Source organism: Salmo salar, chromosome 13, assembly GCF_965601325.2.
Source record: "Salmo salar chromosome 13, fSalSal1, whole genome shotgun sequence".
NCBI classification, from domain to species: Eukaryota; Metazoa; Chordata; class Actinopteri; order Salmoniformes; family Salmonidae; genus Salmo; species Salmo salar.
The window spans coordinates 37,942,600-37,957,365 of NC_138303.1; the positions used below are offsets into that span (position 1 = coordinate 37,942,600).

Sequence of the window (14,766 nt, forward strand, 5' to 3'; positions counted from 1 at the left end):
CCATGTAGACCTGCCACCTCCTGCCACTGTGCCCTTGATCAAGGCACTTAGCCCCCCACATATAACTGCACTGTTAGTCACATCTTGTCAACATGTGGTAAACCTTCCATCTGGAGAGCTCCTGGTTGTGCATGCTTGTCTTTAACATTACAACCAAATAATTTTGTCTTTCTAAACTGATTCCCTCATTCAATAAATCAGGGATCAAATGGATAAGGTAGGAATCGCATCTTTCCTACGGTGCAGATTTATTTAGTCTCTACAGTGCCGGTGGAATGGCAACAACAAAATTAACACTTAGTTAGCTATAGTTAACTAGCGAGATAACTGCTACAAGTTATGTTTTGAATTGGTGATCTAGTTACTCTGTCTGTCATTATTTTATACCTGCTGCTGAAATGTTGTACTCTCTCTCCTCAGGCAATGGCCCACTCACACTGGCACGCAGCACCACAGACATGCACTGAAGGCTCATTCCGATAATGGCTGAAATGTAGTTTTTTAATTGATTGATCATATTTAAGTATGCTTTCATGAATTACATTAACAACAATTATGAAACTAATTTCCATTACTTTTCATGACCTTACAAACCCTAATTTGACAACTTGGAACAGCGCATCATGCCATTCATTTTGACACATTTTCAATCTGTGCAATCTCGAACAGCATACTGTCACTCACAGATTCACAGACTAGCTGCAAATCAAATTTAACAAAGCGGAATCAGGAAATGAGTGCCCACTCACCATTGCTATTCAATGAAAATCCCGCCTTCATTCTGCTTTGATCAACCTTTTTTGCCTCTGTGTGTGAATCTGGGCAAGTGATAGGCTACTTTATTTTTTATAGAGGAGCTGGTACATTCCCCCAAATTAGAAGTGCCAATACGGCGTTCTGGACAGCTCCAACCCAAGTCAAGCACTGGATATTACAATAAAAATGTATTTATCATTTTCACATTCCTATTTAGCATTTAAGCATTGCATTTTTGAACTGGCACTGATCACCCTCCATATAATTGTAAGTATTAGCTAATCCAAAAATGTATTACCCTGAAGTACAGGAAATCTTATGAACTTGAACAGATCATGTTTTGTAATGTCAAAATTGTGTGTGAGCGTTAGTGTGCCAGCGCCAACTAAAAAGTTGACAGTGGCTCAACTCTAAAACAAATAGAAACTATTTGATCATCAAATCCAAAGTTTGATGCTGTTTATTAAATCATTTATAATAGCTAAATTGATTTAATTGAACTAGTTTTGTTTTGGCATGTGATGTTTATTTAATTTCTTCACTCCCTGTTATAACCAGCTGGGGGAAGTGTTACTCTGTTGCCTGAACTAAAACCAAGACTGTTTTAGTCTGTTTCCATTCTCTTTTATAATAACTCTAGTAGTGTTTTGTGTTCTCCTCAGGGCCATAGAAACTCTGTATTGTTTCTTAGTTTGACAAAATTGTAAGAAGTTTCCCTCTACTATTTCCGCTATGAAATACAGTATCCCAAAAGCAAACGAAATAGCATCACCCACTGAGGAACTCAAATAATCCCCTAAAACATAATACTACCTGAAGGAGTCTAGGCTACCCGTAATGTGAGCAGGACAGCCCTTACTGTCATACTTATTACATAACTTACAGTTACATAAATCCCGGGGGAAATGGAATTACTAATTTGCACACACACACTCTAACTCCCAAAAGCACACACACACACCAGAGCAGAAATGCCCCCCAGTATCTGCTGAGGCGGGGACAGCAGGATTAGAAATAAACACAGCAAAATAAATGTGTGTTGTGTGCTATCTGGGTGCCTGGAGCAGTGGCAAAACTCTATAACAGCTGGTGAAGCAAATCTTTGAAGAGGCCCCAAACCAAACTACCCACTATAATGACCAGAGGGTTTCATCAAAGAAAGAGGGAAAGAGATAGATCGGGAGAGAGTAGAGAGGGGGATGATAAAGAGGGAAAAGAAAGAGCAGTTGTGAGAGGGAGGGAGTGAACCATGATGAGGGCAGGGAGTGAGTGGGATACAAGCCTTTTATGGTGCACTGCTGCAGTTCCAGTAGAAACTAATGTAAAATAGATGGATCTTCAGCTTTGAATATAATAAGTAACAAGGCATTTTACAGAAACTAGTGTGACTGTCTGTTTCACCTGATTTTAATTTCCACCATGTTCATGACTCTTTCCTGTACTAATGTGAGCATTTTAACAATGGTATAGCTTGTGCAGCATGTAGGCATGAAAAAATACAAAATCATGTAAAAGTAGCCAATCAAATGTTGAGCATCACTTTGTGTTCGCTACGTCTGTTTGTTATGTAATTGCATCACTGTGAACCACTCATTATTATTATTAGCCTGTCAGTATCACGGCTCAAGGTAAGAGCCAAGTGCAGACTGTGTGAATGTTTACAATGTTTATTGTAACAACAGGGGCAGGCAAACGACAGGTCAAGGCAGGCAGGGGTTGATAATCCAGAGTAGGAGCAAAGGTACAGGACTGCAGGCAGGCTCAGTGACAGGCAGAGTTCAGTAATCCAGGGGTGGAGCAAAGGCAGAGTTATCAGAGTTGGTACAGCCACCTGGTTTCTTCATGCATCGCGCCGACAGAAACAAACATCTCTCTGGTAAGAAGAAGGGCGGGTGTGTATGCCTTATGATTAAAGAGATGTGGTGTGATCATAACAACATACAGGAACTCAAGTCCTTTTGTTCACCTGACCTAGAATTCCTTACAATCAAATGCCAATCGCATTATCTACCAAGAGAATTCTCTTCGATTATAATCACAGTCGTGTATAACCCCCCCAAGCAGACACATCGACGGCCCTGAAAGAACTTAATTGGATTCTATGTAAACTAGAAACCACATATCCTGAGGATGCATTTATTTTAGCTGGGGATTTTAACAAGGCTAATCTGAAAACAAGCCTCCCTAAATTTTATCAGCATATCGAATGAGCGACCTGGGCTGGCAAAACCCTCGATCATTGTTATTCTAACTTCCCGCGACACATACAAAGCCCTCCCCTGTCCTCCTTTCGGAAAATCTGACCACGACTCCATTTTGCTGCTCCCAGCATATAGACAGAAACTAAAACAGGAAACGCCCATGCTCAAGTCTGCTCAACGCTAGTCCAATTAATCGGATTCCACGCTTCAAGATTGCTTCGATCACGTGGACTTGGATATGTGCCGCATAGCGTCGGACAACAACATTGATGAGTATGCTGATTCGGTGAGCAAGTTTATTGGCAAGTGCATCGGTGATGTACCCACAGCGACTATTAAAACCTTCCCCAACCAGAAACCGTGGATTGATGGCAGCATTCGCGCAAAACTGAAAGCGCGAACCACGGCTTTTAATCAGGGCAAGGCAACCGGAAACATGACCGAATACAAACAGTGTAGCTATTTCCTCCACAAGGCAATCAAACAAGCTAAGCGTCAGTATAGAGACAATGTAGACTCTCAATTCAACGGCTCAGACACGAGGGGTATGTGGCAGGGTCTACAGTCAATCACGGACTACAAAAAGAAAACCAGCCCACTCTCGGACCACGATGTCTTGCTCCCAGACAAACTAAACAACGTTTTTGCTTGCTTTGAGGACAATACAGTGCCACCGACACGGCCCGCTACCAAAACCTGCGGGCTCTTTCACTGCAGCTAACGTGAGTAAAACATTGAAACGTGTTAACCCTCGCAAGGCTGCCGGCCCAGACGGCATCCCTAGCCGCGTCCTCAGAGCATGTGCAGACCAGCTGGCTGGTGTGTTTATGGACATATTCAATCGATCCTTATCCCAGTCTGCTGTTCCCACATGCTTCAATAGGGCCACCATTGTTCCTCTTCCCAAGAAAGCTAAGGTAACTGAACTAAATGACTATTGCTCCGTAGCACTCACTTCCGTCATCATGAAGTGCTTTGAGAGACTAGTCAAGGACCATATCACCTCCACCCTACCTGACACCCTAGACTCACTCCAATTTCCTTACCGCACCAATAGGTCCACAGACGACGCAATCGCAATCACACTTCACACTGCCCTAACCCATCTGGACAAGAGGAATACCTATGTAGGAATGGTGTTCATCGACTACAGCTCCAAACTCGTCATTAAGCTCGAGACCCTGGGTCTCGACCCCGCCCTGTGCAACTGTGTCCTGGACTTCCTGACGGGCCGCCCCCAGGTGGGACAGTAGTGGAGAAGGTGGAAAGTTTTAAGTTCATCGGCGTACACATCACGGACAAACTGAAATGGTCCACCCACACAGACAGTGTGGTGAAGAAGGCGGAGCAGCGCCTCTTCAACCAAAGGAGGCTGAAGAAATGTGGCTTGTCACCAAAAACATTCACAAATCTTTACAGATGCACAATCGAGAGCATCCTGTCGGGCTGTATCACCGCCTGGTACGGCAACTGCTCCGCCCACAACCGTAAGGCTCTCCAGAGGGTAGTGAGGTCTGCACAACGCATCACCGGGGGTAAACTATCTGCCCTCCAGGACACCTACACCACCGATGTCACAGGAAGGCCAAAAAGATCATCAAGGACAACAACCACCCGAGTCACTGCCTGTTCACCCTGCTATCATGCAGAAGGCGAGGTCAGTACAGGTGCATCAAAGCTGGGACCGAGAGACTGAAAAACAGCTTCTATCTCAAGGCCATCAGACTGTTAAACAGCCATCACTAACATTGCGTGACTGCTGCCAATATACTGACTCATCTCTAGCCACTTTAATAATTACATATTGGATGTAATAAATGTATCACTAGCCACTTTAAACAATGCCACTTTATATCATGTTTACATACCCTACATTACTCATCTCATATGTATATACTGTACTCTATACCATCTACTGCATCTTGCCTATGCCGTTCGGCCATCGCTCATCCGTATATTTTTATGTACATATTCTTATTCATTCCTTTACACTTGTGTGTATAAGGTAGTTGTTGTGAAATTGTTAGATTACTTGTTAGATATTACTGCATGGTCGGAACTAGAAGCACAAGCATTTCGCTACACTCGCATTAACATCTGCTAACCATGTGTATGTGACCAATAAAATGTGATTTGAGTGGTCAGGCAGGCTCGGCATCAGGACAGGCAAGGGTCAAAACCAGGAGGGCGAGAAAAGAGAAACTGGAAAAGGCAGGGTTTGAGACACAAAACACTGGTTGGCTTGAACAAACAAGACAAACTGGCACAGACAGACAGGAAACACAGGTATAAATACCCAGAGGATAAGTGGGGAAGATGGGCGACACCTGGAGGGGGTGGAGACAAGCACAAGGACAGGTGCAACAGATCAGGACGTGACAGTCAGCTTTGATAAAGTCAGAGGGGTTTTGCTGTAGCCCTTAAGAAACACAACACTCATACAGAATTACTTGTTTTCATACTAAATGCTAGTTCCTGCTAATTCCTGTTCTCTCTGAATCATCTCAGGTCAAACCGGTGGAAAGATGAGGTGACTGCAGCCTAGATTTAATGTTGAGAGAATGAAGGTTTAATTCTGACAGAGATAATGATATACTTTATTGTCCCCAAGGGACATTTTGACTGAGAGTATTGCCGCTTCCACATAAATACATAGAATCAATTGAGAATAACACCCCATCATACACACCTGTCCCCATCCACACAAAAAGTTTGTAAGTTCATGCCAGGCAAGGCTGTGACTAGGTGGCAGTTCCACATGATGAAGGCCTAGTCCGTTATTGCCATCTTCCTCGTCTTCCTCTGTCTCCGCTGCAGTTAAGCATTTTTATTGACGGGGACAAACAAGTGTTTTATATCTGTTCAGCCTCCTCAATGGCAACAGCTGAAACTGTGTTCAGTGCATGAGTGGGGTCCGATATGACCTTTCTGGGCTGCCTGATGATGGTCTCCTGGAAAATGTCCTGGAGAGAGGAGGGAAGTGTCATGCCTATAATCTTCCCTGCTGTCTTGGTCAGTCTCAAGATTTGGGCTTTGAGCTGTACTGTAAGGTTATCAAACCATGTTACAATGCCGTTTACTCAATGGTGGATCTATGAAAGAGGAGCATGATCTTCTGGTTGACTCCATAGACCCTAAGCCGACACAGGAAGTGCAAGCACTGTTGGATGCGTGAGCTCGTGCTCCGCATGTGTGTGCCAGCACAGCCCACTGTCAATGTGGACCCCAGGTGCTTGTATGAGTTCACTTGCTCAATGTTCTCTCCGTGTACCACTATGGGGCTGTGGTCCCCAATGGCCTTAGGGTCGTCCGAGAACTTAACTACGTAGTTGTTGGGGTGCTTGCTGACGCAGTCGTTTGTATACAGCGTGAAGAGGATATGGGGAACTTACACAGTCCTGTGTCGCCCACGTGCTGATGGTCGGCATCAGAGAGTGTAGAGTTAATTCTGACTTGCATCCTGTTGGTAAGGAAAGAGTGGTACCACCTTAATGTGAATGGGTTCAGCTTCATCTGTTTCAGCTTCTCCCATAGGAAATGCACTTGGATTGTAATAAAGGTGAAGCTGAAGTCAATGAACGTGAGCCTTGCGTATGCTACTGAGCATTCAAGGTGTTTTAGGATAAGATACATTATTGTGCTAATGGCGCCATCCGTGTTCCTCTTCTCCTTGTATGCAAACTGATAGGGATCTAGGAATTGTTGGACATCAGTGTGTAGGTTTCCAATCATGATTTTCTCTAAGGACTTCATCACAATGGATGTCAGCACACATGCTCTTAAAAACACTGGTGACAACACTTTGTAGAAAAATCTGACATCAAATAGATTATAAAACTCATTAAATTTGTTTGCTTTGTCAAGTTCATTAGGTTGTCTCTGTTTTGGAATGCTCACTTCTTTCTGTTAATGCAGTATTTAACTTATTTTGTGAAATAGTCTTTATTATTTGGTTACACAGACAGCCGAGCTCCTGTGGGACCATTTTTGGAAGGTACACATTGGAAGGTACACACGCCCTCAGCTGTAGCTTGGATGCCATCCTGATTATTTCATAAATTTTACCACTATTTAACCAGGTAGGCCAGTTGAGAACAAGTTCTCATTTACAACTGTGACCTGGCCAAGATAAAGGAAAGCAGTGCGACAAAAACAACAACACAGAGTTACACATGGGATAAACAAACGTACAGTCAATAACACAATAGAAAATCTGTATACAGTGTTTGCAAATGAAGTAAGGAGGTAAGGCAATAAATAGGCCATAGTGGCGAAGTAATTACAATTTAGCAATTAACACTGGAGTGATAGATGTGCAGATGACCATGTGCAAGTAGAAATACTGGTGTGCAAAAGAGCAGAAAAAAAGAAAAAACAAATATGGGGATGAGGTAGTTACTTGGTTGGATAGGCTATTTACACATGGGCTGTGTACAGCTGCAGCGATCGGTAAGCTGCTCTGATAGCCGATACTTGAAGTTAGTGAGGGCGATATAAGCCTCCAACTTCAGTGATTTTTGCAATTTGTTCCAGTCATTGGCAGCAGAGAACTGGAAGGAAAGGCGGCCAAAGGTGTTGGCTTTGGGGATTAGGTTTGACCTGGTCATAAAAGACTCCCCACAAAACTTTGTCTGGCACCACACACAGTCAAACTGCCCTATTACCTCAGTCACGGCCATGCACAGACGTTTTGGAGGGTATCTGCAAAACAATGTTCAAAATAAGGGGCATCCCCAAAATATGTTTCCCGTAAATTCTTACAAGAAGAGGGCAAAGCAGCACAACCTGATGAGTAAAGTATTGAGCAAAACTATTTTGAACTGGAATAAATGCTGCACTTACTAACAATGACCAACACAATTCTGTTGAAATAGTAGACTAAAGTATTTCTTACAACCTATCACTATATCCAACCCAACTCCATTTGTAGCCACTATCATGTATCCCAGTGTTTTACAAAATGTTTGACCCGTGACCCCCGAAAAGGGGTGGTACAAAAATTGCTACCCCTGCACACGCACATCACACATACATACACTTGTTAGGTTCTAATTCTCAGAGTAAAAAACTCTACGGACACTATGAAAGCTTAACCAAGTTTATTCTTCCCAGAGGATCAATACAGCTGCATTAGACAAAAACATGTTTCCACCAACACAAGTATATATACTCCAATTTAGACACTCCTTCTCTCCATCCTTCTCTCCCACTACATCACTGGGGCCAAGCTTCCTGCCATCCATGACCTCTATACCATGCAGTGTCAGAGGAAGGCCCTAAAAATTGTCAAAGCCTCCAGCCAGACTAGTCATAGACTGTTCTCTCTGCTACCGCATGGCAAGCGGTACCGGAGCGCCAAGTCTAGATCCAAGAGGCTTCTAAACAGCTTCTACCCCCAAGACATAAGACTCCTGAACATCTAATCAAATGGCTACTCTGACTGTTTGCATTGTCCCCTCCCTCCTTACGCTGCTGCTACTCTCTGTTATTATCTATGCATAGTCACTTTAATAACTCTACCTACATGTACATATTACCTCAATTACCTCTACTAACCTGTGCCCCCGTACATTGACTCTGTACCGTTACCGCCTGTATATAGCCTCACTACTGTTATTTTACTGCTGCGCTTTAATTATTTGTTACTTTTATTTTTCTAAACTGCATTGTTGGTTACGGCCGCACGCATGACTGAGCTCATGCCAATTTTCCAGACACCTGATACAATCAGCTCTTATTCTCTCCCCATTCACAGTAGCTGCCTGAAACAACGTTCTAAAGACTGTTGACATCTAGTGGAAGCCTTAGGAAGTGCAAAATGACCCCACAGACACTGTATATTGGAGAGGCAATCACTTGAAAAACTACAAACCTCAGATTTCCCACATCCTGGTTGGATTTTTTCTCAGGTTTCTGCCTGCCATATGAGTTCTGTTATACTCACAGACATCATTCAAACAGTTTTAGAAACGTCAGAGTGTTTTCTATCCACATCTACTAATTATATGCATATTCTAGCTTCTGGGCCTGAGTAGCAGGCATTTTACTTTGGGCACGCTTTTCATCCAAGCTACTCAATACTGCCCCCCTTTCCCAAAGAAGTTAATGAGATAAGATTAACCATCTCTGTTTTTCAATAACATTTTCACGGCTGCAAACTTTTGAAGAAGGCTTGGCGTGAGATTTGCTGTGTGAATTTCATTGCCCTAGATGGAAAATGTTACTGTTTTAAAGCTAATTCCCTGTAATTCTACATATTTTGACATGGCTTAGACGTATGACCAGGATGGAGAAAAAAAAAAGAAAAAAATATATATAAACCACAGGTCAGGTGTATTCAGGATTCTTTAAACATTAAATGTTTGCCTACCCTGAAGTGCTAGGTGTTTGAAAATGTTCTTGTCATAACACATTTCTCAAATCACCAAACCTTCAAGAAAAAAATCTAATGAATATTAATAATCAGTTGGTTTATTCCGACCGCAAGTGGTGGAGCTCGGAGTGTCCCTCGGATGATGGAGAAATCTCTGCTGGGTCCATTTTTGGCTCAGGTCTACTGTGACAATAACTCTGGTACAAACTCGGACCCAGGCGCAGAGACACACAGCAGGCAGAGGTGAGGGTAAATCCAGAATGTTTACTGAAGTATTCACAGAAAAAACAACAAAGCAAGTGCACATGAGTACAACACAAAACAAGACAAGAGGCCTGAGCAACCGGCCCAGTTCAATAGAGGAACCTAAATAGTCCTAAACTAGGTGAACCCAGTAATCCTAATCAGGCTCACCTGGCCAGTAATCCTAATCAGGCTCACCTGGACACTAGAAACATAAGGATGCCCTCCAGTGGCACCTTCAGGGATAACACTCCATGATGACCTCTTACCTGTGACAAGGTAGGCCTATTTTGATTGGCCGTTTTGAAACATAACTTACATTTCAAACAATTATAACCATGCACCAGACTGGTAGTTTCCATATTGTTTCTAAAATTAACTAATTAAAGCAATTTCCTCATATTTGTTTCACAGTTTTAAGAAGGACATCATGATGAAAATATAGCCTAGATAAGCTCTCTTATTACAAATACACATCAAAGCCTACAGCACAACAACACAATGGTCCGAAGGGAAATCCAGGGCTAGGCCTACTTCACAGCCCAGTACTATCAACAATGTATTGGAAATAATGTCAGGATACATTTTGCCAAGGCCTCTCTACACTGGCACGGTATCACCAGACGAGTTTAGTGATTAGCTATATGATGTTCATATCGCTCCCACTACACGGATGTGAACATTGCATAATGTGTGGGATCATTGGGCTCCTATTTCCTTTGGTTCTGTTTCCTTGTCATGTGATTGTCCTGGATAAATCCACTGCACTTATAACAATAAATGTTCTCTTTTATAAATATATTTAAATATTTCAGTTAACTCTTTTGTCCTTAGGCACCTTGTACAACTAAATGTTCTTTGTTGTTTGCATTGACCAACTTGTTTGCTATGGTGAGTGAGACTGAGTACAACAGCTGCTGACGTACATAAACATTTCAGGAAATATGTTTTTTTGCAAAATATCCAACCTTGAAGCTGTGGTCCTTTGGCAGTGACCTTGGTCAGAACAGAATGGGGATAGGGATGCTGAGGCTGGCTGCAGCTTGCTGTAATGCCAATAATGGCTGTCTGGAATGGAGGCATTAACAAATATTGCACAAATAAGCGCCAATACCAGCAACTCAGCCAGCTAAAAACATATGTATGTTTGGGGGGATGGATGGTACAGGGGAATGCACACACTGTTTTGTAGCGGAGGCAAACGCTGATGATGCATGATGGGCCAGTCTCTCACAGATACTGACATCTTGCCCTGTGTGCTTGAACTGAATTCCACCAATCCTTTTTGCCATTTTACTGTCTCCCATCCTGGCAATGTCTTTCCACCTGGCCATCTCCATCCCTGCCTGAATGATTAGGGTAGGATACAGTTCTGATTCACTACTAGAGGAAATCAGCCTGCAGTTTAGCAGAGAGTTGTCCGACAGTCACGTTGCTGTAGGTGGCGCCTGAGAGTATTCGGGCAGTCCTCTGGGGTGTGGTCCCTGTGTGGCAGTGTGCTCCATCCTCGGCACAGTGCAGACATGCCCTATGACTCTCTGACTGTCCGTTTGAGACACTCATGTCCTTGTTGTTTCTCTTGGATGTGGATCCAAATGGGTCTTTCTGTTCAGGCCGGGGGCTGCCCCTGCAGATCCTATTGCGGAACGTGGATGTGTCTCGACAAAGACACTTGCGGAAGTTTGGTTTGCAAAGCAGGTAGACCATAGGATTGTAGATGGTGGACGATTTGGCAAAGATGGCCGCCAGGGCGAATGCAGTAGGAGGCACCAGGGTGGCGTCACCAAATGCCGCCCACATGGCCACTATGGCGTAAGGGCTCCATGCACCCAGGAAGCCGATGCATACTGCTACTGACAACTGTTGAAAAACACACACACAATATATAAACAACCATAAATATTCAATATCACTTTACTTAGTCGCAAGGTATAATGCTTTATAACTTTGGCACAGACCCTGCAAACTATACAAGTCTAACCACACACAAAATGACATAATTCCTTGTTGTCGTGAACTGGACTGCTGACACAGGGATACTCTGACCTTGACGATGAGGGCGTGTGCGTTGGTGGTCTTGGTCCGGGGTGACACATGCCGCTGGACGGCCTGGTGAGAGCTGCGCACCGTCAGCAGGATGAAGGTGTAGGAGAGGAAGATGACGGTGCAGGGCAGAGCGTAGCAGAAGAGGAACAGGCAGATAATGTAGGACAGGGCAGACAGCTCGTAGTTGGGTACGTTCCAGTCAATGCAGCAGGCAGTGCCATAAGGCTCTGCTCTGTAGTGTCCCCAATGTGCCAGGGGACCGATGGCGAACACAGAGGCATAACACCACACTGCCACCACCAGGAAGCAGGCATGGGATGACGAGAATTTATTGCCTGGGGATGGAAAATGGAACAAAGGGGAAAAGGAAGGAGGAGAAATTAGCATTTTGACATAAGATAAAATAGTGCTTTATTCATCTCGAAAGGGCACATTAGATTGCATCAGTTTTAACAGACTACTTCACCATCTCAGAGATTTACATACAACAAAACATTAAGATCAGATTATATCCCATTGACATCTAACTCACCATAGTTAGAGAAGCAGACTTTGAGGCAGCAGATGGAGGAGAGAGCTGTGAGGTTGGTCAGACTGCACAGACCAAACAGAACCCCACACATAGCGTAAAACTGACAGGTGATCTCATCAAACAGCCACCTACACAGTGGGGAGAGATAAGAGAGTTAGACAGAAGAAAGTTTTCACTGAGATATTTAGTCATTATCATTGCAGCACAGAATAACAATGATTTCTCGATAATTCCCTAGGGTTTTTTTGTTCCATGAACAAGAAGAGAGAAAGAATATAAAATACTTGTGAGCGAATGCTGAGGGAGTGGCCAGAGGGAATAAAGACAGGGTCATCCCAAGGTCGCTGATGGACAGGTTTATGATGAAGAACTCGACCGGCTTCAAGGACAATCGCTTACGATACGCAACAAGCAGCAAGATGCCATTCCCCAGGAGAGACAGAACACCTAGAAGAGAAAGAGAGTGAAATATGAGAAAAAAAGAGAAGGATAACTACAGTGCATTCTGAAAGTATTCAGACCCCTTGACTTTTTCCACTTTTTTTTTTACGTTACAGCGTTATTCTAAAATATATATATCTTTAAATATCCTCAATCTACACACCCCATAATGACAAAGCAACATTTTTGCAAATGTATAAAAATAACAAAAAATCCTTAAGGTAACACGTTCATCTGTACAAACAATAGTACGCAAGTATAAACACCATGGGACCACGCAGCCGTCATACCGCTCAGGAAGGAGACGCATTCTGTCTCCTAGAGATGAACGTACTTTGGTGCAAAAAGTGCAAATCAATCCCAGAACAACGGCAAAGGACCTTGTGAAGATGCTGGAGGAAACAGGTACAAAAGTATCTATATCCACAGTAAAACAAGTCCTATATCAACATAACCGGAAAGGCCGCTCAGCAAGGAAGAAGCCACTGCTCCAAAATCGTCATAAAAAAGCCAGACTACGAATTGCAACTGCACATGGGGACAAAGATCGTACTTTTGAAGAAATGTCCTCTGGTCTGATGAAACAAAAATAGAACTGTTTGGCCATAATGACCATTGTTATGTTTGGAGGAAAAAGGGGGACGCTTGCAAGCCGAAGAACACCATCCCAACCGTGAAGCACTGGGGTGGCAGCATCTTGTTGTGGGGGTGCTTTGCTGCAGGAGGGACTGCAAATGGGTCTTCCAAATGGACAATGACCCCAAGCATACTTCCAATGTTGTGGCAAAATGGCTTAAGGACAACAAAGTCAAGGTATTGGAATGGCCATCACAAAGCCCTGACCTCAATCCTATAGAACATTTGTGGGGTGTCAGGAATTGTGAAAAACTGAGTTTAAATGTATTTGGCTAAGGTGTTTGTAAACTTCCGACTTCAACTGTAAGTAAATAATGTATTTTTGTTTCTTATATTTAAAACATTTGCAAACATTTCTAAAAACCTGTTTTGGCTTTGTCAGTATGGAGTATTGTGTGTAGATTGAGGGGGGGAAAGGATTTGATCAATTTTAGAATCAGGCTGTAATGTAACAAAATGTGGGAAAGGGGAAGGGGTGTGAATACTTTCAGAATGCACTGTACATAAAGACCTAAACATAGAGGAAGAATTAGGAATATGTCACATCAGGGGTATATATCCAGGCATAAAATCATACAGTACTCTTAAGAATGGATGAGGGTAAATGCCTTGACTCTTCTATTTGATCTGTGTGTGGCTGTGACTGGCTCCCCTTAGCTGGAATCAGATTTACTCAAATGTAAGGACTGGATCAACAGTGAGTAAATATGACCCATTGGCAGGGAATAGGAACTCACAGAATATGCTGTAGAAAGTTCCCATGAGGAAGTCAAGCTCCTTTGAGATTGTGGAGACAAACAGGGTTGTATCTGAAGCATTTCCCATCTGGAGAGGACAGAGGAGTGTAACAGGTAGTCAGAATACAGTAGTGCAGTTAATTTAGTTAATTATGTAATTACATCATGTTTGCTAACGTTAATTACAGCTACAAGTTCTCTGAATCATTTAATTTAATAATCAGTGAATGAGTGACAAAGGAAAAATCAGAGGGGAGACAAACAGATAATGGAAGTGAGAAAGTAGCCTAGTAACAAAGGCTTCCCTACACTATTTGTTGTTGTTGTTAGTTCTACAGTTGTCTGCTTTTGTTAAACAAAAAAAGGGAAAAGATATGAATTGTATATACATAGATTGTAAAATAATGAATTAGCCTAACATGTTTTCAAAAGGGCACTACTTTCTGGCTAATCTGATTTAACTGCTCCGGAGAGACAAATAGAAGTCAAATCACACCGTTGAAAACCATGCACCATGTATTTACAATAAATATATTTGCAGAGACACAAATTGTGCCAAGATTTGGGACTGTGGTTATGTACAGTGGGGGAAAAAAGTATTTGATCCCCTGCTGATTTTGTACATTTGCCCACTTACAAAGAAATGATCAGTCTATAATTTTAATGGTAGGTTTATTTCAACAGTGAGAGACAGAATAACAACAAAAAAATCCAGAAAAACACATGTCAAAAATGTTATAAAATGATTTGCATTTTAATGAGGGAAATAAGTATTTGACCCCTCTGCAAAACATGACTTAG

The 14,766-nt window shown here is 42.7% G+C and overlaps 1 protein-coding gene across 1 annotated transcript; it reads right to left on the reverse strand.

The window, feature by feature from the left end:
* Positions 1-9,475: 9,475 nt before the first annotated feature.
* LOC106567345 (opsin-5-like) lies at positions 9,476-14,053 on the reverse strand. Its single transcript, XM_014136482.3, has 5 exons — positions 13,966-14,053; positions 12,436-12,598; positions 12,152-12,279; positions 11,620-11,954; positions 9,476-11,433 (listed from the first exon to the last, which is right to left on the reverse strand). Exons 1-5 carry the CDS (start codon positions 14,051-14,053, stop codon positions 10,957-10,959), a joined length of 1,191 nt encoding a protein of 396 aa, XP_013991957.1. The 3' UTR covers positions 9,476-10,956.
* Between the last annotated feature and the right edge of the window lie 713 nt (positions 14,054-14,766).